Here is a 25,754-nt window from a genome sequence, read left to right as displayed (position 1 = left end):
AAACAAGGTGCTAGACACTTTCCTTGCAGATTTTAATCCATGTTGACTTGATATCCTGATGTAGTTCCTTCATATTTTTCTTCTACATGTCCATGCTATGAACCTGTTTCCACCTCAACCCAAAAATGCTCTTTTCGAGATGAAATCTGTTGACTGTGTAGGCCTTTGTATCACTGTCATGTTTATGGAACATATTTGTGATGATGCCAGGTTTGACAAATGTCACGTTGTCCTACTGGAAGTATCCTTTTGAACAGTTTTAATCACAACAGATCATTCAGACCACCAAGATTGCTAATTCTGTTCACCAAAATAGCACTAAAACAAGATCTGAAGGTCCCTAAAATCATGCTGTGTGGTCTTCTTATTAAGTTTATTCTATGTGTCAATGTAAAAAAAAACATTCTAACATTTATGCAAAATGTATTTTTAACAAGTCACCAACTGTTTCCTCTTGTTCTCGTTGAAGAATTTATTTTAAAGTAAGAGCAGGGATCCACTGTACTGTACTAATTCCTTTCATAATTTAATTCACATGTCACTTCTCAAAGGAATACTCTATCCAAAAATGATATATAAGCACACAATGTAAATACTTTCAAATTGTAAAATAATTTCAAGACACTGCTTGGAAGATCTGAGGCCTTTGTATGACTTTGCTGACATAGCCACTGAAACTCAAGACGAGACACTTGTGAGAACAGGAGAAAAATCTGAGAAAAATGAGATAAAGGAACATGTCTCCATTTTGTTTCTTTCTGATTTCATTGTTGTCTAGAAGCAACCAAAAACAAATTAAGGAGATCTCTTCTGAGTTTTCATTTCTATGGGTTCTGTGAAATTACTGTGAGATTGTAAGATTTTCTGAAAAATTACTTGAACATTGTAAAGATATGGGTCTTTCCTTTCTAAAACATATTGATGTCTATAAAAATGCAAATTATGTTTCAAAGAATAATGCAAGAAATTCCTGATATTTTAGCCTGAGAATTTAAATCTAAATTCAATTAAATTTTATTTGTATTGTCCAAACAGGGAAATTTGGTTTGTCAGCAGGTTTTACAGCAAGGGACCATTATATAAAACTAAAATCACATCAACAAAGAACACAGCCACCAAACATAAACTTAGTACAAATAAAAAATAGCAATGAGCATAATGCTTATGGTGAAATATTAGATCATAGGTATAGTATTCGAATAATATTTAAACTAACATTTAGACATGACTGATGATTGATGGAAATACTAACTTCTGCTTGTGGCTGTTTTTTTAAAAATTAAACTTATTCTTAAGATTAATAGCAGTTTGGATGAAAGAGCACTGGAATCAGTAACTTTTCATCTTCAGATTTCTGACCCCTTTAAAATGATGTCGACAACTAAAACTAAAAAGAATATAGTAAGTGAGTCCTGCCTGACAAAATGCACTCTGCTTTCCGTAATACTTGTTTATTATACAGGTCTGTGAGATTGGACTGACAAGACATTGTTATTTTTTTTTGCTTGATTTTATAATTTGATTTATTCGGTTTTTTGCTAACATTTTGATTTCCAAACCAGTCCAGCAGAACATAAGAAAAGACAGACTAAGTACAAGATTTATGAAAGAGGGACATAATGGTAGGAATGACATTAAAAACACTCAGCTTCCTTAATCAACAGAGGTGATGCTGTCCATTTTTTGCAGATGGCTTCTGCGTTTTCCTTAAAAGTCCACTCTGATTGTCCCCAAATATTTGTAACTGTTGTGAACCTCGCCCCGGACACAGACAGGCAGACACGTTCATGTCACCCACAATCACTGGTTTATTTTCCATTTTCTTTTACAATTCCGCTCACCAGCCCCAACTCCTTAGTCCAGGCCAATCCAATGCCTTCTCTTTTCTCCTTTTCCTTTTCTCTCTCTCTCTTTCTCTCTCTCTTTTCTTCCCACCGCCTCCTTCCTCCTCCAGACATTGCCACTCTTCCACCCAACTCTTGTCAATGACTGGAGTGAGGCCCCTTTTATAGGAACCCGGATGGGCTCCAGCTGCTTCCGGCAATCTCCCGCGGACACACCCCCGTGTGGCGGAAGTGCCGGCTGCGCCCGGAAGCCGTCCGGGTGTCCCCTGTCGTCTTCTCCCCGGCACTTCCTGGTGTGGCGGAAGTGCCGGGCCCCTGGAATAATGAGGCACTGGGCGCCGCCTGCCGGTGGCCACGGGTCCCTACAGGGCTGGGCTTCCAAGCCCTTTACCCGAGGCCTCCTGCATAACCAGGACGGACGCCCCCTCTCGGTCTGGAGGAGGCACATGCCCTCCTCTGGTCCTCCCAGGCGTCCCGGCCGGCGACCACACGGGATAAACCGGCATCGGGGTGCTGCCTGGCGGTGGCCACGGGTCCCTACAGGGCTGGGCTTCCAAGCCCTCAACCCGCGGCCCCCAACAGAACCAGGACGGACGCCCCCTCGCGGTCTGGAGGAGGCACAAGCCCTCCTCACGTCCTCCTAGGCCCGGCCGGGGACCACACTGTCAACAATCTCCACTGTCTGGCCTTTGATATTTCTTGTCGATGAACAGTGTTTCTTCTTAAATCAATTATAAGTTCCTTAGTTTTAGATGTACAAAAGACTATCACACCAGTTAACAAAATCAGGGCTAAAAATTTCATTCTCATTCAGTAGACTTACAATCAGAGTCATCTGCAAATTTAACCTCTTTTCAAATTTACTTCAACAGCCATTTTTGCTGAGGATTTACAAAAGAGGAGAAAGAAAGCAGCACATCAGACAGAAAACCACTGACTTTCGCTGTTTGAGTCCTTGTCTCTTAAAAAGTCAATCAGCCACACTACCAAACTGAAGTAAAAAAAGATGATTATTTCAGTGTTCAGTGTGATGAAAGTGGAGACATCTCAGTTATTAAACAGTTGATTATGTATATTAAATATATCATCGAGTTAAGTAAAGAGGCTTAGTTTTGTATCAATCTCTAGTATGACTGATAGCAAAGCTGAGATGATTACTAAGTCATTAATTCAGACTCCATTCAGAGTTCACAATGGAGCTTGAGATCAACAGGCGGATTGGTGCGGCCTCCGCAGTGATGCAGGCTCTGCATTGGCCTGTCATGGTGAAAAAGAAGCTGAGCTGCAAGGCAAAGCTCTCAATTTACCTGTCGATCTATGTTCCTACACTCACCTATGGTCATGAGCTATGGAAGAAGTAGCCGGGGAGAGGGAAGTCTCTGCTCAAGCTGCTGCCCCTGCGACCCAATCTCAGATAAACGGAAGAGGATGGATGGATGGATAATTGAGACTCTTGACTGGCTTAAAAACCTGTGATCTGATTGTTTTGGGATTTGACCGATGGATCTGCAGACATCTGTGCTTCTAAGAAGAAAAGAAGAATTAATTCATACAATGTTAGGCTAGGTAATAACTATGAACTTTAAAATGTTTTTTTTCTACAATATACTTGGTGAATAAATAAAACTACACTATAATCTATTTCTTGTGTTTTTAAATGACTGGAATATTTTTGTTCAATCCATCTGAAAAAAAACAAACAAAAAATTAACATTGATATTATTCCCACAACTCCATAATGCTTAATTGGTATATGTGAAGTAGCGTATATATCCTTAACATAAACCATTGATGGTGGAAGCCCATCTACAGACCAAAACGGTATGGGGGACTCTTGACAGGCTAGGAGGGGCATGGTGTGATGAAGTCTTAAAAATCCAACACATAACAATATAACCAACAGCACAGCCTGCTACAAGAAGGAAGTCAGCAACAGTTAACAATGAAAAAGGAGAGCTTCAGCTGGTGAGCACAGCCATCATAGAACTTTTCATAATGTGTGGCAGACGACCAGGGATCCTGCCCCACCAGGAGCGGCACTACTCTTCCCTGGGCGCCTGGACGGTCCTAGAGCCCTGGAGGACATCACTTACATCCAAACCAGAGAGTGCTGCTGGACCAGGGATGGTGTACGCTCGGAGTGCTTCCGGGTGCAAGGGCGACACTTCCACCACACTGGGGAGTACTGCTGGACGTTCGTCATCGGGCACCTGGAGCACATCTGAGATGTCATTAAAGGGGCTGCCTCACTCCATTCAAGGAGCTGGAGTTGGGTGGAAGAGGACGGAACTTGCATGTTAAGAGTGGAGGCGGCCGAAAGGACCAAGGACTGAGCAATCATGTAAATAGTGTACATAGTGTGGAATAAATGTGTGTGTTGTGGACATTTTGGTGTCATGTCTGTCTGTGGCCGGGCTATCTTTTACAAATGCCACCTGAGACAAAGTACATTTCTTCAGATCACTCATCCCAACCACCATACATCCTTACTAGGCATGAGATAATAAACTTAATTCACATACAATACATGCAGCTATACAGGCTTCATGAAAGTGTGTATTCTGAGAACACTGGATTAAAAAAAATATAGAGGCAAAGGTCTGTAATACTGTTTGCACATTGGTAGCTGGAAATCCACACACACACACACACACATATATATATATATATATATATATACTGTATATACTGTATATACTGTATATATATGTGAAATGTTACATGATGCTGACCTTACCAAAGTAAGACGCCTAAAGTGACTGTCTCATCACCTCACACTCTTGAAAATAAAGTTGCCAGAGTGGTTCTTCAGCGCGATGCCACAGGGAAACCATTTTTGGTTCCCAAAAGACATCCACATGAAAGTCCCACAAAGAACCTTTATTTATTTAGATCAGCAACAGGCTCCATACGGTGAAAAACCAGGAACAGATAAACACAGATTAGTGAAATGCCAATGGCTCATGATTTTTAAAATCACTCTGCTTACAATAACACAAGCTACAGTTGTGCTTGAAAGTTTGTGAACCCTTTAGAATTTTCTATATTTCTGCATAAATATGACCTAAAACATCATCAGATTTTCACTCAAGTCCTAAAAGTAGATAAAGAGAAACCAGTTAAACAAATGAGACAAAAATATTACACTTGGTCATTTATTTATTGAGGAAAATGATCACACCATATGGTGTGAGTGGACTGTTTAATGATAAACTTTAAGTGGTCTGTTGCATTTTCACTGCATGAAGCAGTGCAGAGTGTTTTTCAGAGTTTAGCAAGAGTTTATCAATATTATTTTAAAATGAGTCTGCTGGGCTTCTGCCTACATTTCTGTTAAAAGTCTGTTTTTTTTAGTTACTATGAAGAATTTCAATATGATAGTCTTTTCGGTATCAATGGCTCCTGTACTAAAGGTGGGGTTTCAAGTATTGATTGTGATTAATGTATCTTAACTGTTTCTTTTGTATGCCAAATTGTGTTTGTGATTGCACTGTTTTTTTTTTCTACAAATGTCAGTATACTGTATTTTTGACTATTTTATAATCATGAAATTAGCTAAAAAATTTAAATAGAACATGAAACTAACTATATACACTGTAAACAAAACTAAACAAATATTTAACTAAAACATCATACATTTATTTGTTTTCCTGTTATCAATAAAAAATGGGGGCATGGTGCTGCTGCCTTGCAGTTAGGAGACCCGGGTTCACTTCCTGGGTCCTCCCTGCGTGGAGTTTGCATGTTCTCCCTGTGTCTGCGTGGGTTTCCTCACGGTGCTCCAGTTTCCTCCCACAGTCCAAAGACATGCAGGTTAGGTGCATTGGTGATCCTAAATTGTCCCCAGTGTGTACTTGGTGTGTGTGTGCCCTGCCGTGGGCTGGCGCCCTGCCTGGGGTTTGTTTCCTGCCTTGCGCCCTGTATTGGCTGGGATTGGCTCCAGCAGACCCATATTACCCTGTTGTTAGGATATAACGGGTTGGAAAAAGAAAGAAAAGAAAAGAATAAAAAAAAAAAATCAAACCTATCCATATATTATACTGCAGACCAAGTTATGTCATCAACCACTTTAACAAGCATGTCATGCAAAAATTCCCATCTCTGGAATTTCTTGAATAAAACTAATCTTTTCATTATTCATTGAATAGAACTGCTTGTTTCCCCTTTGTTTCATTATTTTTAGAGTACTGCTTAGAAGCCAATGGTAAATGTAAACTGGAAATTACAATTTGTGGCCAGTTCTTCTGCTGGTGAAAGGTGGCATCTGCAATAAAAGAGGAAGGCATTGAAGATCACATACTGTTCTGTACATGGCCAACTTTTAAATCAAGAACTTGTCTGTCATACACACAAATTCAGCACCTTATTTGAATTTGTAGAATTTAAGCAGGGATCTTGAATTAAGGAATATCTGACAGGACTCTGTCGCCCTCCTGTGGCCAAGAGATGTTTGCAGTTTTTTTGGAACACTTCATTCTCCCATCTCACATAAATTTATTAGACATCTGTATATACCAGTGGCTGTATGCTTATCTTTATAAACATCTGTGGCTTTACAAAAATACAAGAATAAGTCTAAAATATGTAAGATTATTTTCTAAACATGTTTTCTTGCTTTAAAAAACCCACTACAAGCAATGTTTACTCTCCTTTGTAATTTGCAGCATAAGACACCTGAAGTTCACTAGATGGCTACACTGTGTGCTCCAAGACAGGTTGATTTGGATACTTTTTATCTATTTAAGTGATTAGGTCATTATAATGCTAGTTTAAAAAAACAAAAGGTGGCACGTGTGTGTGTGCGTGTGTGTGTGTGTGTGTCAAAAGAACAGAGAGTTTATGACGCCTGTGAGCATGACAGTACATAGAACATAAAAATTTAGGAAATTTGACAGTTGAGAGGAAGCCATTCAGTCCGACAAGCTCATTATTTAGTTAACAGCCAAGCTGTCCAAACATGTCATCTAGATTCCAGAACATATGTCTTGCTTATACATATTGAAAGGTTTCAGTAAGAATTGACCTAAATAAAAAAATATCACAGGCACTTTATTTCCCAAGCAAGGAACTTGATTTTTCAGACACACAGAGCCCAGCTGCAAGGATCTTGTGAGCACTCCACTTTCAGACATGACTTTTTATAATAATTGTCTGACCTTTAGCAATTCACACCTTGGTCACTATGTATTCATTGATCAATGCTGATTCTTGGAATAATCAAGTGAACAAACAAACCAGTCAAGTACATTTATGGCAACAAGCATTCTCTCTTTGAGAAACACTCAAGTCTATAGCATAATTCTCAGTTGTGGTAACCCCAAAATGAAGCTAACCTAACATTTTAGTTCCTTGTAATGCAAAATGTAAATATCAAAATTATGCATAAAAATAAACTAAATAAGCTTTGATTTACTTATGTTTCATATCTTACCATCTAAATGTAAGATGTTTTTGCCAAGAAGGAGAATACATGTATAAGCATATTTCTAGGAGTTAATATGTAATATGTAACTGCCGACAGCATAGTAGTTAAGCTTATGAACCTGCTTGAGCACAGGTCCCCAGTTTTCCAGAACTTCCCAAACAGACCGCACATTCCTCTCTTTTTTGCCCTTGAGCCAAAACCTACATAGAAGAAGAATGGCTTCTAGGATGGGCATGCAACACATTGATTGCAGAGTGCAAGATGACATATTCATCAGTGTCAGGGTCAGCAGGTGAGGGACATGGAAATGGCAACTCATCAAAGTAGGAAGTGGGAGCTACTTCTGTATATGAAGGAGGTGATAAGAGTACATGCAGAATGCAGAACTCATCAAATCTGTGAATACCCTGCCGTCAGTCACTTGTCCAGACCCTGCCCATCTCTAGGGTGACACTGCTGGCTACTACACTGCCCCTTCCATTAGCTCCTTGTCCTTGAGGGCAACATACTGTAAAGTCTTTGTAACAGGCAGGTAGGTGAGTCTGACATGGTTGATCTTCTAAGGCAGGGGTCCTCAATCACGGTCCTGGAGGGCCACAGTGGCTGCAGGTTTTGTTCCAACCCAATTGCTTAATAAGAAGCACTTATTGCTCAAGTAACACTTGTGCTTCACTTTAGTTGTCTTGCTTGTTAAGATTTTGAACCCTTATTGCTTATTTTAGTCTTAAACAGCTGTATCCTTGGTTTTTAATTGCAGTAACATGCAAATGACAAAAGACACCAGCATTTCTCCATTTAGCTTGTTACCATTTACACCAGTGAGTATTTATCATGCACTATAGGGTTTAATTAAATACTTGGAAGGTAAGTGAAGAGAAAAAAGTGAAGGACTGAGAAGAACTCGTCCATTTTGGATGATATAGGATCTGAGGATGACCTGACATAGCAGAGTTAAAGCACTAACAAGCCATGAAATTAAATTATTGGCAAGGATTGTTTTCTACTTAATCAACTTGTCTGGAACACAAACCTGCAGCACTCCAGGACTGATGCTGCCCACTCCATCCAATGGCAGGGGTGGGCAATGTTGGTCCTGGAGGGCCACAGTGGCTGCAGGTTTTTGTACCAACCCAATTGCTTAATAAGAATCACTTATTGCTCACGTAACACTTGTGCTTCACTTTAGTTCTCTTGCTTGTTAAGATTTTGAACCCTTATTGCTTATTTTAGTCTCAAACAGCTGTAGTCTTGGTTTTTAATTGCTCTTAATTACCAACAACATGCACATGACAAAATAGAGCTAATTCCCCAATTAGCTTTTTTCCATTTTTACCTGTGTGCATTTATCATGCACCATTTAGTTTAATTAAATACGTGGAAGGAAAGTGAAGAGAAAAAGTAAAGGACTGAGAATTACTCCTCCGTTTTTTCGAAAGGGGAAGAAAATCTAGGATATGAGAATTACCTAACATAGCAGAGTTAAAGCACTAACAAACCATGAAATTAAATTACTGACAAGAATTGCTTTCTAATTAAGCAACCGAGTTAGAACAAAAACCTACAGCCACTGTGGCCCTCCAGGACTGTGATTGAGGACCCCTGTTCTAGGGGTTGCACTAGGCTAGGAAGAAATAATCTGTGTGTTACTGGCAGAGCTACTGCTCGTGGTTTATGGTGTTAGGTCAATGGTGAGAAGTGACACTGGGGATGTTTCCTCAGACTCTTCTGGATGTTGGGTGATGCCTCCTTTTCTGGTGTAGAAATACCTTCTGTCGTGAGAAAGCTAACTGAAACCAGTAGACCACCTCCACAATCCTCTTTAGGACTTGGCAAGGGCCCCCACACAGACTGTCTAACTTGGGTGAATGTCTTTTTTTCCCTCGATCCCGTAGGTCATAATGTGTTTTTTGCGTTAGCCCTGCATATTTGGTCATGAGCAAATTCATGCAATGTATATAGTGTATCCTACAGCTTTCTGGCATACTCCATACCTGGAGGCTGTACAATATTGTCTGGGGGTCCTCAGCTCCTGCCTAACATTAGGTGGGAGTGGAATTGGTGGACCCCGGAACTGCTGAGCAAAATGGCATCATGATTAATGGCAAATAATCACACTAATCCCTGTTTGCGACCAAAGCTAGCTGTGTTGTCATAGTACAGATAAAATGCTCAGCCAGCCATCGCTCTGTGAGGATTCTGAATACCCAGTAAGGTGCACAATGCCTGGAATACCTTGCTTTCAAAATTATAACCTTGATCCGAAAGCAGTTCCACACATTGTAGAAAATAAAATATTAAATTTATGGTAAAAAGCTGGCAGCTGTGGTTGCCAAAATTTTACTGTAAAAAATAAGGTGACAATGTTTTTAAGACTACATTATATTACAGTATAAAGTAAATAATTGTTTTTCTTCTTTACAGCACATTACAGTAGAAGTGAAGGTTTAACCATAAGCTGAAAAGCATGTATTGTATTAAATATGCCAATCATTAAACCATCAAAAAATTCTGTCAGAATCACAGACCAGAATATGGTTTACATCAGTAAAATAACAACAATCAATAGCAAACATGTTATGCCATTTAATTTTATATGCTGAAAAGAATTGAATGTTTAATGAAGTTACGGAATGTTGCCTGGGGGAGAAGAAAAGTTTGCTTTTGTGGTGTATGCTGTTGTACAGGGTTGCCAGTTTATCGAAAACAACCCACCATAAAACAGCTTCCATAACTTCAAGAAACCTTGAGTTAAAATAACATTGCTAACTGTTTGTTTTTCCACCAATATGCAAACTTATGTGGATCACCAGGAACAATATTGTAAAAGGTGGTGTTTCCTTATGCAAGTATTGCTATTTGTGTGCCAATTTAGAAATCAGTGCCAAGAAAATGTTTAAGTTCTGAAAAATCTCATCATACTCTGGCAACCACACCAACTTATTTTTTCTCAGGTGCATATTATTTAAAAGTAATATGGAAGAAGCAGCTACAATAAACAAATACATATGCTCATTTTGTGTTAAATTAATTTAAGGTAGCTGTTTATGGAAGGACAGGACAGATTTAACTTCTACAAGATGACTTCAGAGCCTTTCTTTAAGGTACAGCACTCTAGGGGTTTCTGACAAGGTGATCAGTGCATTCCAGAAGTATGAACACGGTATGGTCTTCTTCTGATTTGGAATTTATAGTGGGATTAAGCCATGAAGCCAAAGAATCAGAGTCCCTGCTGAGGAGGTACCTTTAGTGTTTTCTCCAGTTTTTATTCGTCCTGCTTAATAAGTGGAATGTATAAAAATGTCCCATTTTTAAGAGACTGATCGTTTCAATAAATGCACATGGAATTCTAAGGGGTACCCCCATTGTTCGATTTAATATATGTTGTCACAAGTGTGCACATGGGAGACTGCTTAAGGGCTCTTGTTAATTAATTACCCACAAAGCCAGGGGTTGGCACTGTTCTCTGGCTCTTTCTGTCTTTCTCCCTTTGCTGACTAGGTGATTAATGACCCTACCATCACTGATGTCATCCTTGGTATTTGTCCACCTAGACCTGCCTCTTCCTAACATCTTCCTTCATAAACCAGCAATCCATCTTCCTACTTTGGTTCTGTTTGGTCTTGTATCTGTAAAGACATCACCACAACTATTTGCGTGTTTGATGTGCTCAAAACTGTCAAATGACATGGGGTTAACATGGTGGTACCCCAACTCTTTTCTTTGTTCCATGTGTCATTTTACACCGTCTAACAACATGCACAAAAGTGTAAGCACCTAACCCCACCTTTCAGTTTAATATAAGTCTAAACTTTATATTTGTTCATTTCATTTATGAGTTGTTTCCTATTCTAGAACTTTGAATATATCTAGTCAGCCTTGAACCCTAATAATAATCTTAAATAAGTTGTCATTTAACAGCCACTGCCATTGCATAGGTGGACTAAAGAAAAAAAAAAAGAGTTAAAGTTGAATGTAGAAAGCTTTGACACCCTAAATATTCATCCTGTCATGAAGATCTGCACATGGGTGGAGTTGCCTTCAGGGTGAAGTGTTTTGCAATCTTTGAAATTAATGCTTCTTTATAAATCTTCACAGCCACCTCCCCCAATCATCCCACACCCTCTCTCCAGCACAGATTTAAACACCTTCAGCATCCCAGACTCAGAAGGTGACAGAGCCACTTGAAAGGTTGGACAACACAGGGAAGCAGCCAACTCGTCTCAGATTTGCTGAGAAGAGCAACAGTAAGGAACCAACAGGGGATCAGACAATCAGAGCAGGTCAGCAGTTCTGTGTCACACCAGTATTGTGGTTGTGCAAGAGTGATAATGTGTGCTGTGATTTATGAGGAACTATTCAGAAAAATATAGTCACTTAAATGTTAAATGGATACAATTTTTAAAAAATTGAACATCTGCTTCTTTAGTTATTAAAGGTGACAAAAATGTTCTTGTTTGTTTTCATCCTTTCTTCCATGTTTGTAGTCATTTTAGGAAATTTTTGCACCAGAAGATCAAACTTGTACATGCATTTGTAATAACATGACACTGAGACAATCATGTTTGAACACTAGAGATTTACTATCAGATTAATCAAGCAACTCTTCTGCATTCACTTGACTTACACATTCAGTCACTGCACTGCTGCAGACTGATGTCAGGATGAGCAGTCAGAGGTGGATTTCTAGTTGACTGCACTTCCAGACTTTGAACCTTAAGCTACAATACACTTTGACATAATTTGACATTATTTGTGCATATTGGGTCTACTGATAAACCCTGGCCCATTATAGACTTTTGTTAGCCTTCCCCCAGCAATTGTGCAATTTTGCTAACATAGCTTTAGTGCAGTTTCAGGGTTCAATTTAGGAACTACTGATTTTTCTTTGCCTCCAGACCTCTTTAAGTTGCTTTACATATATTTTAAAGAGAAGCTTTGTGAGTTAATGATGTCTCTTGATCTTCTTCCCATCTCTCCTGGTTTGAGTTGACTTCATAGTGCTACCCACTTCCATCCCAATAAGACATAGCCACCAGCAGACAAGTTACAGCCTCCAATAATATCTCCAGAGGTGTCCGGATTGACAGACACAAGACTTGATGTCATTGAATGCTAATTTAAAACCTAAAGAGAGATGTTGTGATTATTCATTCAGTGATTCATTTCAGTGCTCAGCTCATTTGCACACATTTCCACTTTAACAAATGGATGTAGTTTTTACAGTCAAACTATCTAAACACTTACTGTTTCACCACTTAACAAACTGTAACTGTAGTTTGCAATTCACCATGAGTCTCCAGTACAAATACAATAGCTAGCAGCATGTTTCTCAGTAAACAATGAGCACATCTACAGGTAGGAGGTGTTCCAAATATAGTTTGGCTATTTTACAAACCGTAAACAGTAATTCTTTTTATAATAGGTACCAATTTTACAGTGTATTATTAATAGCTTTTTTAAATGGTCAACTCTACTGTGGTGTAGTGTAGTGGTCAAGGCTGTGGAGTCCAAACCCTAAGATTATGGGTTCAGATCCCATGATGCTGATGACCCTGTGTGACTTTGAGTAAGTTACTTCACCCTGTGTACTAATAGGAAAAACTAAAGAATTGCAGCCAGTTGTATCTCCTAAGTGTTGTAAGTTGCCTTAGATAAAGGTGTCAGCCAAACAGGGAAATGTACTGTTAACTATTTTATAGCATAACATTGTCAATTTAGGGTGTTTACAACCATTTGTTGGCAACCTGAGTTGCCAGATAACTACTGTAAATTAAGAAGATTCCAAAAAGCAGTTGTAAACTGGATTACAAGTATAATACAATGTTAAAGAAAAACAACCAAGAGCTCTGTTTCACTTACAAGAAGAAGCTGTACTTTATATTCTAGCAGTACACTGTAATTTGCTTTTTACAGTAATTAACAACACAGATCTTCTTCTTCTTTTGGCTACTCCCATTAGGGGATGCCACAGCTATCAGCTGTTTACTGCAATTTATACAGCACATATTTTACAGTGTAGCGATATACTGTAATGCAACAGAAGATAAACTATACATCATTTACATATACAGTACACCTACACATCATTTACATAGATGACTACACCAGCTAGGTTAAACACACAGTAAAACAGAACTATTTCATTCTGAGTTTCTCTCCCACATCTGTAAGACATCTCTAACCTGAGTGAGTATGGGTGTGCGCCTTCGTGTGCTCTGTGATGGACTAGTGGCCACCCATGTTGTGCCTAATGTTGCTGAACTGCAGTCAGGCCACCGTGATTCTGAATTGGGAAAATTAGTTTTGATAATAGAAGAAAGGAAAGATTTTGGATTATTTATAAAACTATACTTAAACAGTTTAATAGAAAGTGCAGAACAAATTCTGTTATAAGTTCTTTGAAAAACAATGTGCTCATAAAATCAAGTTGTTCAGTGTAGTTGTTGTTTACAGATGGCAACCTACAAACTGTTTGTGGCCACAGGCCAAAATGAGTATGCTGGAACAATGGACTATATTTATGCGACAGTGATTGGGAAGGAAGGGCAGAGTGAGACAACAACATTGGACAATTTTGGAAGAGACCATTACCGTGGATGTGTAAGTTTGCACCGGAAAATATTTTCTGTATAAAATTTTTGGTCCTTAGGTAATTTGGATCTTAAGTAAGTTTATGGTAAAATTTAATTGCTTTGCCATTTTTCCTGTAGGACACTTCTGTGCTTTTGTTCTTTGGACTTCTACTTAAATGCTAGTTGTTACCTTCTGTGACCTTCTAATATGCATCCTTCTAGGTTGGTGAATATGATGTTTCTAGTAAAGTTCTACTTGAAGACATCTGGTTTGTGGAGCTAGAGAAGCGCTACCATTTTGGTGATAACTGGTTTTGCCGCTACGTGGAGGTGAAGTGCCCTGATGGGACTTCTAAGATATTCCCCTGTTACCGCTGGTTTGAAGGCAACATGACGATCAGGCTGCGAGAAAGTTTAGGTAAGAAATGCCACTCTTTTCTCACTCATATATACGTTGTACTTCATCAGTCTTTAAAACCTATTTATTCTAGTACTGTGTCTTGTGTGGGTCCAATTCAGCAACTTGCTTCAACTCACGTAGAGAGTTGTTGGTTGCAGGGGACAGCAGGGGACACCGAGTTCCACTAGATTTAAGTAACTGTACCATTCACGTGTAGCTCCTTTGCTCCCTGCCTAATGCAAAATCCCAAGTCTGCCTTTCTGTCTTTCTGTCTCTCCGCATTAAATAATTCAACCACCCCGTTAACCAATTTTGTTGAAATCTGGCATGCTTATTCTTCAAAGAAATGTTTCAATATCTTAAACAGATTGCAGTGCACTGCGGTGGGTTGGCACCCTGCCCGGGATTGGTTCCTGCCTTGTGCCCTGTGTTGGCTGGGATTGGCTCCAGCAGAACCCGTGACCCTGTGTTCGGAATAAGCGGGTTGGATGGATGGATGGATGGATGTTATGAACTACTCCAAATATGAATTAGTTTACTGTTTTAATTTTACCTTGAGAGAGGTAGCTTGAACTTATATATTTTGTATATTTAAATTTTTTACTCATCTGACAGCCGCTCGAATGCCCAATGCATGAGAGTCAAACACTGGGCAAAGACGCCAATGTCTCCTGCTGCTTTAGGTAAGTTAATTAATAATGTACAAAAAAATCACTTCTCTGGAAATAAACGGAGGGGCAAGTAAATATATTAATGTAACTAATATTACATTTAACGATTATTATGGTAAAAACCCCAATTTATCAACTTGCTGCTAAATGGATTTTGAACTAATGAATTACATGCGGGAAAGGTTCAGCTGCCCTAACTGAAGTAAATAGAGGGCAGATTTATAAAAGGACAGTTGCGTCGGGAGGGGATTCAGTGGTTTAAACTGCTGATATCGGGTGCCCAGACCCTATGAAAGAGTACTTAGGGCCACGGAGAAGAATAAAAAAGTGTATGTTGTAAATAACATGTTGACTTTATTCTCGACATTTCCACTTTAAACCCTTGTTTTTTCTCACTAGATTAACTTTGCTATGTCGTGGACTTCATCTTAAAATCAATGTTTAATTTACTAGATTTTCTCAAACCCCATCATAACTAATGTAGGCTAACTGGCAGCAAATGTTTAACACATTAAAATGTTTAATGTTACATGCTTTAATGCATCTCATCATGAAAATCATATCATGTATTTATCTTTACTGTCAAAATGTTCAGAGAGTTGTAATATCATGAAGTGAATACTCCGTATGGCGATCGCTGCCTGCAGCTTCTTTAAGTACAAAAAGAAGTTAGTTTAAGAAGCATGTAGTGATTAACAACCATGTTGGGGAACACTTGATACACAGCATTTAATGTACTACATTAGTTATGACAAGGTTTGAAAAAATCAAGTAAGTTAAACATTTATTTTAAAATTAAATTTACGACGTTCTACTTTAGTGACAAGACAAAAAAACTACAAGAATAAAATCAGCATGTCGACTTTAATCTTTACATAAGCATCGAGATTAAAGTGGAAATGTGAAGGATACAGTCAACATGTCGACTTTATTCTTGACATACAGTTTTTTTCCTTCACTAACCATATTTTTTTTTCTTCTCCGTGGCCCTAATATGCCTTCTTGCCCATTGTATACAGAATAATTCCTGATCAATGGTAAACACTTTGTAAACGATACGTGTAGTTCTTGTGTGAAACATCAAGGAAGACAGACCACATTTTTACAAACATGTACGATTTGCATTAATTCCCTGCACTTCATATGTAGCGTGTAACAGTGAGCGACAATCTTAGAGGTGGCTAAGAAGACCCTGATTACTTCAAATTCCACAGACGCAACTAGAAATGAAATACTACGCTGGTTGCTAATAGCAAGGACAGGGCAGAATTAGTTTCCTCAGTGCTCATTACTGAGAGGTAACACATACAACAGACTGAGCTCGTGTTTTTGGTTTGTCCAAACCCATGAGAACCCATGAGGGCTGCTTCTGCTTTTGTGTATCATCAGACTGGAAATAAAATCTTTAAGGTTATTTTCACCTTTCATATCCCCATTGCAAAATAAATCAGGTCCTTTCAAGTTCTTACCTTTTTATGTAATTTTAACGAATGACTGTTTTTTTAACTATTATTACTAAAATTTCTTTTTATTATTTCATACGGTTATATTAATACTGATTTTATGATAATATTGGGCATTTTGTATTAATAGCTATTTTTCAGTTGCTAATTGCTGGATTGTACTCTATTTGGTGTACTTTCAAAAATGTTATGCTTAAAAATATTGGACAATAGTAAGTCACAGACCCTCCTCCACTAAAACACATCAATTGATATAGTTTTCAAATCACTTGAATTAAAATCTGTTGTGCATGAAACGTATAGAACCATACAAAGTGCTGTTAAAAATAAAAAATAACTAAAACGTAGTCTAATATCCTTTGTAAATGCATTATATTATTGCAATTATTTTTTAATGTGACTCATTGTTACAAAACTACTTAATAAACAAAAATGGATTAACTGACTCTTAGATGAAGTGAATAAAGAATATAATATGCCCCAACTTGCATATGAATCAACTTAGTTGCCGCATGCACTTGATGTTACGTCATGTGTACATTGTCTAACTTGTTTTCTTTTCTCACAGCTCGTAAAGTACAGGATGACACAATAAATGACTTCCACTTCTACAGGCAAAAAGAACTGCAGGAACGGCAGCAGACATACAGGTAGCTTATCCTTCTGCCTAGGATATTTGGTTATTCTGTCCTTAATTCATGCATGCAATAGCTCATTTGAGGCTATTTACTCTCCTCTCAATCCACAAGGTGGAAGGATTGGAAACCAGGATTTCCCAAGTGCATTGATGCCACATCTGAGCAGGATATTCCTCCAGAGCATCGTTTCTTCAATGAGAAGAGTTATGACTTCAACAAATCACATTTTGCAGCGTGAGTCCTCTATCTGGGGTGGTCAAAGTTTGTATATATCTTAGAGTAAGCCAACTTCCCTACATTCATATTCTGACTGTGTGATTCTTAAGATGGCGAGTAAGAGGAGTCCAGGGTCAGTGTCTCCAAAGAGGAACCAGGGATACAAGACTAATTCTTTGAAAATTGGTGTGTAGTTATGTTTGGTATAAATTATGTGCATGGGTTAGAAAAACACATGCAAATGTATTCATAAAGTCACTCCATGCATGTAATGGCCACTTGGAATGTAAGAGTGATTGTGGTCAAAAACTATACGTAGACTCAATCTTGACCAAAAAATGTGTGGCTTCTGCTTGAGCTATCTGTCTTTCTATACCTGTAAAATAGTTTTACCTTTTGTCAAAACCCTGCTTTGTGGTTCAGCTACAGTTATCTCTGGCAGTGGTTAAGATGCAGTTTTTCACTCATTTTGCTAATGTTTTATTTTATCAAAATTGCTTTTTTAGTTCCTTTATGTCCAAGCAACTGCCCCAGTTGTATAAAGCCAGGGCAAGCCATAGTCCCTTGCAGTTCATTAAATGTGCTTGTGGTGTGGTGAGTTCCACTGTGAATTAAATTTTTTTTTTTTTTATTGCCATTCTTTGAATTTGTGTTTGGGACTTGTTTTCTTTGGATTGTTTTTGCCTTTTAAGGCATTTTCTGCTGTGCCTTTTTGTGCTCTTCAGAATTTCACTGTTTAACAGATACTTTTGTGAAAATAAATCTTTACTTGATAAAGATTCTTTGTTGCCCTTTTGTATGATGACAATTCCCCCTCTTGTACATTTCGAGTACGTGTTTTTGGGGACTTTCCTGCTTTGCAACTCTCAAGGTCTGCCCCATTGCATCACATCGAAGAAGACTCTCTAGAAATCTGCTTAACAGACCTGACCACAAAATGGCTATTAGCAGTGAGGTCAATTTCTCTTATTCTAATAATTTTTGTGAAGGCACTACTGGAGTTTGTAAACCCTCATTTAACCTGAAACTTAGCAAAACTCCTCAAGTTTCTGCAATGAGACAAATGGTGACTTGTGTTGCAAAACAGGGTGTTGCACTGCTTGAAACAAAAGCAAACCCCTTACCACAACTGGAACTGCCTTTTTGCCCACCAAGTGTAATACCCTGTGGTTTGGAGTAGTGTACCCCCACCTACTTCCTAAGAGAAAGAGCTGCTTGTTTACTCTGGCTTTATGTCCACAGCATAACTGATCTTGGTATCAAGAGTATATTCAATAAGTTGAAATGCTGGGATGCCCTTGAAGATTTCCAAAGTATTTTATCCAGTCCATCACCCATAGCAGGTAGGAAACCCAAATTGTTTTGCAAAAATTGGTCTCTCATTCTTCTCAAGATCCCTTCAAGTTAATGGATTTGTTCTCTTTTTTAGCATATGTTATGGAGAACTGGAAGGAAGACTGGTTTTTTGGCTACCAGTTCTTGAATGGGTGCAATCCCAGAATGATCAAAAGTTGCTCTAATCTTCCTGAAAATTTTCCTGTAACAGAGGACATGGTAAAGCCCACACTGCAGCAGTACAAGACAACACTGAAGAATGAATTGAAGGTGAGACTTCTTTTAGATATGCTCCATTGCCACTTCAACTCAATCGCCAATAGAAAGACTGTCACACTCAATTGTTTCATCTCCCTGTACAGGCCGGGAACATTTACCTGGTAGACTACTGCATTCTGGAGGGCATCCCTGTCAATGTGATCAATAAGAAACCTCAGTATATTACGGCCCCTCTGTGCCTGCTGTATGATCACCCTGAGAGAGGACTGATACCACTGGCAATACAGGTGACTGAAAAATAAAGTAGCACTCCCAACCTGGCAAGAGAGGACTTGTCAGAGAGAATTAAGACATTCTTTCACTTAAAATGTCAGTCAGTCAGTCATTACCCAACCTGCTATATTCTAACACAGGGTCACGGGGGTCCACTGGAGCCAATCTCAGCCAACACAGGGCACAAGGCAGGGACAAAACCCTGGGTAGGGCGCCAGCCCACTGCAGGGCACACACCAAGCACATACTAGGGACAATTTAGGACCGCCAATGCACTTAACCTGCATGTCTTTGCACTGTGGGAGGAAACCGGAGCACCCGGAGGAAACCCACACTAACACGGGGAGAACATGCAAACTCCTATTTCAAAAGTGGAAGAGAAAATTAATTATGATCAGTGATAATATGATTAAGGGGTTCTTACTCAGAACAAAAGCACCCCGTGATGGAGTTTGTATTGAAGGATATAAGAATCAAACTGATAAACAAATAAAACTGGAAAGCTAATAGTGAAATGGGATACATGTGAAACAGGTCACTTCAATGTTGTAAACAACTGGATGAAAATAATTATGTTTAATTTTGGAAATTGTGCATTCTCTTCTAGTAGGAATATGTATCTCTCCTACTCTGCAAGTAAAATTGTAATTTAGAAATTCTTCCCTGAAAAAAAAAGAAGATTGACACACAGGAATACAGGATCACCTTTGCTAGATAAGAGAAGACAGATAACAAAGGGATTCTAAGTAGAGTATGCAGCCAAATAGAAATACACAATTTAGCTGTCTGATTTCTGCATTACAATCGCTACACCACAATACTACTAGCACTCAGTCCTTACTTCTGGGCTCAGTGTCTTATCCATGTTTCTAGAAATAAAAAAAAAACACGAAAATCCTGATGAATGTCATTTTATGTTGGCAAGCCCATTATTTCTGAGTGATCTCAAAGTTGTGCGAAATTAACTGCTGAGTAAAATGCAGTGACACAAAGATGGAATTGAAGGAGAGGTGATTTCTGTATTACACTCAGCAGATTTCTTTTTAGATGTCAGCATTGTCTTAGTAGAGCAACCTCCTTGCAGTTGGTTAAAAATCTTGTAAACAGCACACTGTCCAGAAGAAAAAATATTTTTAAGTTTAGTCTGATGGCCTTTGGGTTTCAAGAGACCTCCATGACCATCTCCAATATTCCTATAATCTTTGCTTTCATGTTAATGATATATAACAGTGAATTTTTGCTACACTCTGAAATGACAGGATATACAATATACTGTATAGTAATATTATGCCACTTATACAAACAAGCTTAAAATTGTAACACAGAGTCTAAAAAGGTATAAAAATATAATATGGGACAATTCAACAAGTATTTAAAAGGATTGTGATGGATATCTGTTATATAATCAAAACACCAAATCTTTAGGGTGAAAAAATAAACAAATAAAAATAAAATTTATAAATAAATAATCCAGATCCACTACTTTAACATTCCCAACCATGCTCACAAAAACCTTACTAGAGAGGAATGAGTCTTTTCTCAATTGGCTCATTTTCTGAATACAATTTGGTTTATCTCTTTCAGATACAACAGAATCCTCATGAGGAAAACCCCATCTTCCTCCCATCTGATTCTGAACTTGACTGGCTTTTAGCAAAGATGTGGGTTCGACATGCTGATTTTCAAGTCTATGAGGCTCTTTCTCACCTTCTGCGCACACATTTGGTCTGTGAGGTGTTTTGTGTAGCCACCATGAGACAACTGCCTGCAGTTCACCCTGTTTATAAGGTACAGTTCAACATCACTAGATGCTCTACTGTATTTGTCAAGAAAAACAAAAACACATATTAGGTATATATTTAAAAGTAATAATAATGAAGGGCCAATCACACAGATCAGTCCATCCTCAAAAGATAACCATTGGGACCATCTACAGCTGATACCTCATCTCACATTGAGTGCTGAAACACAATCAAGAAAATACAATGTGTTTATTCCAATTTAGAGATGATGGAGTCTCTCTGGCAACACTGAGGGTAAAGCAAGAACTGACATTGGAAAGGTCAGCAGTTCATTACAGGGTATATAATATCGGAGGTGGAATTTCCTTGCAGTTCAGCATGTTGGCACAATGTTTAGCACTGCTACCTTACAGCTGCATGGGAGGAGGTGTGAATCTGGCTGCTCATTTAATATTCATCCCATGTCTACATCGGTTTTTCATCTCATCGTCGTCGTCTTCTTTCTACATCTCAAAAATGTGTGAGATAATTTGAATTTGGAACTACAAATTAGTTTGATATGCATGACAGTGACTATGTGAGCAAGAGTGCCATTCAGAGTTCGTTCTTAAGTTTGTCCTACTGTTGTCCAGAATTGCCTTGAGTTACCTTTAACACAGAAATCTAATAAGCAGATTTAGTAAATTGATAAAATCTCAGTTCTGATGAACACTTATTTACGCATCAACAATAACAAAAAGTACTTACTGAGGTATAAAAACAGATGAATGAGGAACACACCCTTGTTTATCATCCTTGCATTTAGATAATATAATCTCGAGTGGCACACCTGGGCTGCAACATGAGGAGTGAAAACATCGGTGCTCACTAGATGATGGTTTGCAATGCTAAGAAGACACCCCTTTCAAAACTCATGTAGAGAAGAAGCCTGTGTTTTACAAACAGCCATTCATTTCTCACTGTTGTGTCTTTCAGCTCCTAATCCCACATATGCGTGACACCTTGGCAATCAACGCTAATGCCCGTTTAACGCTCATTTCAGAGAACGGCGCCTTTAAAAAGGTATGCTTCGTGGAATGCTATGCATTTTGTCACAGCTGCTCTGAAGAGGCACTTCTGACACCATTCTCTCCATCTTTCTCCCCATTAAACAGGTCTTTTCCATCGGAGGTAATGGGTTGAATGTGTTGCTTCAGAAGGAGTGCCAAGAGATTGAGTTCAAGTCTCTTCTGCCCAAAGCTGATTTTGAGAAACGAGGTGTGAGCCAGCTAAAGAACTACTTCTACAGAGATGACTGCCTGAAATTATGGGAGGCCATTGAGAGGTGAACAATGCAGGGAATAACAAACAGCTCCCTGTGATTAAGGAAAAAACACTTCCTTCTCACCAAAACCAGATTGCTCAAACCTAAATCCTGGGCTGGGACAGGCCTCTTCCACCTCTTTGGGCTAGAAGCCTATTTGTCCACACCCAGCAAAATACAAGAATCCCACATTGTCATTTTACTCACTATCTTTTCTTTGTCTCATCTTTGCAGTTTTGTGTCTGATATTGTGGATCTCTTCTATTCCTCTGACGAGGATGTTAAAGAAGATAAGGAGCTGCAGAACTGGATTGATGATGCTGTTACAGGGGGCTTTGAGGAACTTCGTAACTTTGGTGAGAAACAACATGCAATCTGAAGTAAAATTTGCTAATTTGGCTTCATTGTTATCGTACATGGTAAAAGGAAAAAAAAACTTTTACTGTTTCCAGTAAACAAGAGGCAATATATTCAGCCGATTTTCCTTTTTGTGAATATGGTGCTCACTCAAAAGCATCCACTAATGTCAAGTGGTTGAAAAAAAGATAAATGACATCTTCACGAACTTTGTATTTCTGAAAGTTTCGAATGTTGCTTTCTTTCATTTGCAAGTTTATACAGTATGTGACATCCATTAATAAAGCATACTGTGTCCACAGAGGGACATCTTTGAATATAACTTTTGCACTATTGCAGATAGCATGCTGTTGACCATTTTGGAGATGTTGGCCATTAATGTTATATACATCAGAGAGGCTCTTTATATTACTATTTTTACTTAGAAGACACCCTTATCAAAAAATGTACAGAAACAAATCATAATACATACAGCTTGACTTGATTACAAAATACAAAGATGAAAGGTAGTAGAAACTAAATGCAGTTTTAACACATGAAGTGTGGTATTCTATGGTAGAAGAAATAGTAGAGTTCAAACAATATCAACGTTGCTTCATGATTAATTAGGGCAGTACAACTGCAGATATCTAAAGAGACGGCAGACTGAGAAAAAGTGTAAGACATCCCAAGATGTTCCAGGAAGAGATGCATTTTCAAGACACACCTGAAAGTCAGTCGACTGGAAACAAATAAGCTGCTTTTCACAGCTTGGGAGTGAGAACAGAGAAACATTATTTGGTTTTAGTACTGTATGTTTGCCGAGAGTGAGGGGTGGTAGAAGAGAGACCAAAGCAGAATAAATAATTCTTGTGATTTACAGTTAAAACTAAGACTGGACATGTTGAGGAGAAAATCGTTGAGGGAATGGCAGATTAAGGCTACAGTTTTCACTTGGGTTCTTAGTGCATTTGAAAGGACAGTAGAAGAGTGGTGTGGGTGAAATATGGGACAGAGCAATACAACAACTCCATTTCTGAAGTGGTGGAGAGGTCTGAAAGCAGTTGCTGTGAAGCCAACCACAAAATAGTTGAGGTATTTCAGCCATGAAAATAAAAAAAGAATTTCAACCAAGAGTTAAGTAGCATAAGTGATGAGGAAAGGACATGTTTTGTGAAAGTTCCAAAAGAAACAAATGAGAGGACTAGATCGCCTAAGAAATATGTTGATGGTACAACAAGGAATCTTCCAGGGTCACACCAATATTCTTGACAGTAGCTCTGGGCTTGTGTGTATCATCTTCAAGAAAATGAAAAAAATCAAAAAATGTTAGACATAGAGAGATTAAGCTTAATATGATGTTTATTCACCAGTGATGGCATGTTAGAAAGATGTTTGGAGATATGGGAGAAAACTTAATTGGTTAAATAAGGAAATAAAATGAAAATCTGTGCACCACCTGTGTAGAGGTGGTTTCGGAAGCCATGGGAAGAACTCACAAAGCAATGTCAACAAACATAGAAAAAGGAAATTTGTCCAGCACTCATCTTAGAGGTACACATGCAAAACGTTTAGAGGAGGAGGGGAAAGAAAGTTAGGATCAATGCCACAGAAGGGCTGGTCAGAATTGTAGAACTTGAAAGAATCCAATGCATATCTTTTATTTAGAAGTTTCTGCATTAAAAGATAAAACTCAAGTGTATTGAAAGATGATACAATGTTGAAATTGAAAAGGAGAGAAGAGGGAGAAGCAGCTTGAACAGAACCATTTATGACTGAAATTAAAGCAACATCTGTGGAACCTTTGTAGAAAAAAAGATTGTAGAGTGTCGTGGAGATTGTTATTCAGGCAAAAAAAGGAGAGATGGAGTTTTGCTTGTGATTACTTAACAACAGCATAATTTATTACCATTATGGTATCTCATTGTTTCCTAAGGCTTGCACAGGAACATAGAAGATAAAAAAACACTTGTCACTATCCTGACAGGGGTCATCTTTACAAGCTCTGCCCAACATGCAGCAATCAATAGTGGACAGGTAAGTGCCATCATGATATACTCTACATAAGCAAACTGGCCCACTGTCTTTGAATTAATGACTAACAGCATGATTATCATTTGCTTGCAGTATGACTGGTGCTCATGGGTGCCAAACACACCCTGCAGTATGCGGTGTCCCCCACCCCCTCAAAAGGGTCTGGCTACCATGGATTTGATCATGAATACACTCCCACAAATGTATGAGTCTTGTTATCAGGTGGCCATCACATGGGTCCTTAGTCGTGAACAGCCTGAAGGAGTAAGTTTCTTCACAAGGAATGCTATACATTTTCTTCTTGAAGTTGGTACTTGTCATCTGGGAAGATGGCTGTTTTAGAAACAAACTGTCTTCTGACAGTGTTATGTCTGTCTTTGCTCTTTATTTAGGTCTGGCTTGGTCAGTACCCAGAGGATCATTTCACTGAGAAGGCTGCCAGAGATCATATTGACAAATTCCAAAAAGCACTCAAGAAGATTGAAAAGTTAATTGATGAAAGGAATGCAAACCGTCAGTTGACATATGAGTACCTGAATCCAAGAAAAATTGAGAATAGCGTTGCTATATAAACAGTAATTTGTGATGTGCAAGTGTCACCAGAAGACATGATACAGCAGTGACAGTCTGGACCTAAAATCAAGAAAGCAACAAAAAGAAAGATTTTTTTACAGTGTCTTTTTAACTTTTTAATTGCAATGAAATTAGTTTAGGAAGTATAAACGTGTTATTGTTTTTTCTTTGGTGAGATTAGTTTTAATTTTCATAACCTCTTCTTTCTGATGCTTTGTGAAGGGTCCTGACTGTGCACTTTCACCTTTAAGCAGTTTACTAATTGGCCAAGGACTTAGAAACCTAGTGGAAGACTTTGAAATGCTTTGAGAGATACACTTGCTGACTTTTTGTGTATTTCAGGGCTTTGCTTAAGCTATTGCATGACTGATAAAATCATCTTCAATAAACTGAAAACAAAATGCACAAAGTAACCTTGTAGACTCACTAGCTGGTTAAGCACAAGTTGGCTGAGACAATGTGGGTGTACATGAGATGTTTTCCTTATTAAAGTGAATATTCAATCATTCACATACAGTCATATGAAAATGTAAATACACCCCATGAAAATTGTTACCTTTTTCAAGGTATTTAAACAGGCAAACAGTTGATCTTCAGAATAACATTCCCTACAGATAAAGGTAATATACTTGAATGAAAGCACAGAAAATATGCCTTTTAAATAATTTATTCAACAAAAAAAAATTAATAGATGTAATAGTGTACTGGGA

General features: G+C 38.4%; 1 protein-coding gene across 1 annotated transcript; it reads left to right on the top strand.

Moving 5' to 3' along the window:
• Window positions 1-11,412: 11,412 nt before the first annotated feature.
• On the top strand, window positions 11,413-25,445 carry LOC120525269 (polyunsaturated fatty acid 5-lipoxygenase-like). The gene is made up of 15 exons (XM_039747412.1): window positions 11,413-11,549; window positions 13,723-13,869; window positions 14,064-14,259; window positions 16,944-17,025; window positions 17,125-17,247; window positions 18,472-18,572; window positions 18,659-18,834; window positions 18,927-19,070; window positions 20,641-20,844; window positions 21,774-21,860; window positions 21,953-22,122; window positions 22,336-22,457; window positions 24,374-24,474; window positions 24,565-24,735; window positions 24,864-25,445. Exons 2-15 carry the CDS (start codon window positions 13,723-13,725, stop codon window positions 25,041-25,043), a joined length of 2,004 nt encoding a protein of 667 aa, XP_039603346.1. The 5' UTR covers window positions 11,413-11,549; the 3' UTR covers window positions 25,044-25,445.
• Window positions 25,446-25,754: the final 309 nt, after the last annotated feature.

The sequence above is a fragment of the Polypterus senegalus genome, chromosome 3 (assembly GCF_016835505.1).
Source record: "Polypterus senegalus isolate Bchr_013 chromosome 3, ASM1683550v1, whole genome shotgun sequence".
NCBI classification, from domain to species: domain Eukaryota; kingdom Metazoa; phylum Chordata; class Cladistia; order Polypteriformes; family Polypteridae; genus Polypterus; species Polypterus senegalus.
Note: the sequence above shows the minus strand (reverse complement) of the source record. Positions and strands in the feature narration are given on the sequence as shown.

What these genes read in the sequence shown, in the direction of transcription:
- LOC120525269 (XM_039747412.1), top strand. Translation starts at nt 13,723, where the DNA reads ATGGCAACCTACAAACTGTTTGTGGCCACAGGCCAAAATGAGTATGCT. An exon ending in CAGGCTGCGAGAAAGTTTAG is followed by an intron (nt 14,260 to 16,943) that starts GTAAGAAATGCC and finishes CTTTTCTCACAG; the next exon opens with CTCGTAAAGTACAGGATGAC. An exon ending in GAACGGCAGCAGACATACAG is followed by an intron (nt 17,026 to 17,124) that starts GTAGCTTATCCT and finishes TCAATCCACAAG; the next exon opens with GTGGAAGGATTGGAAACCAG.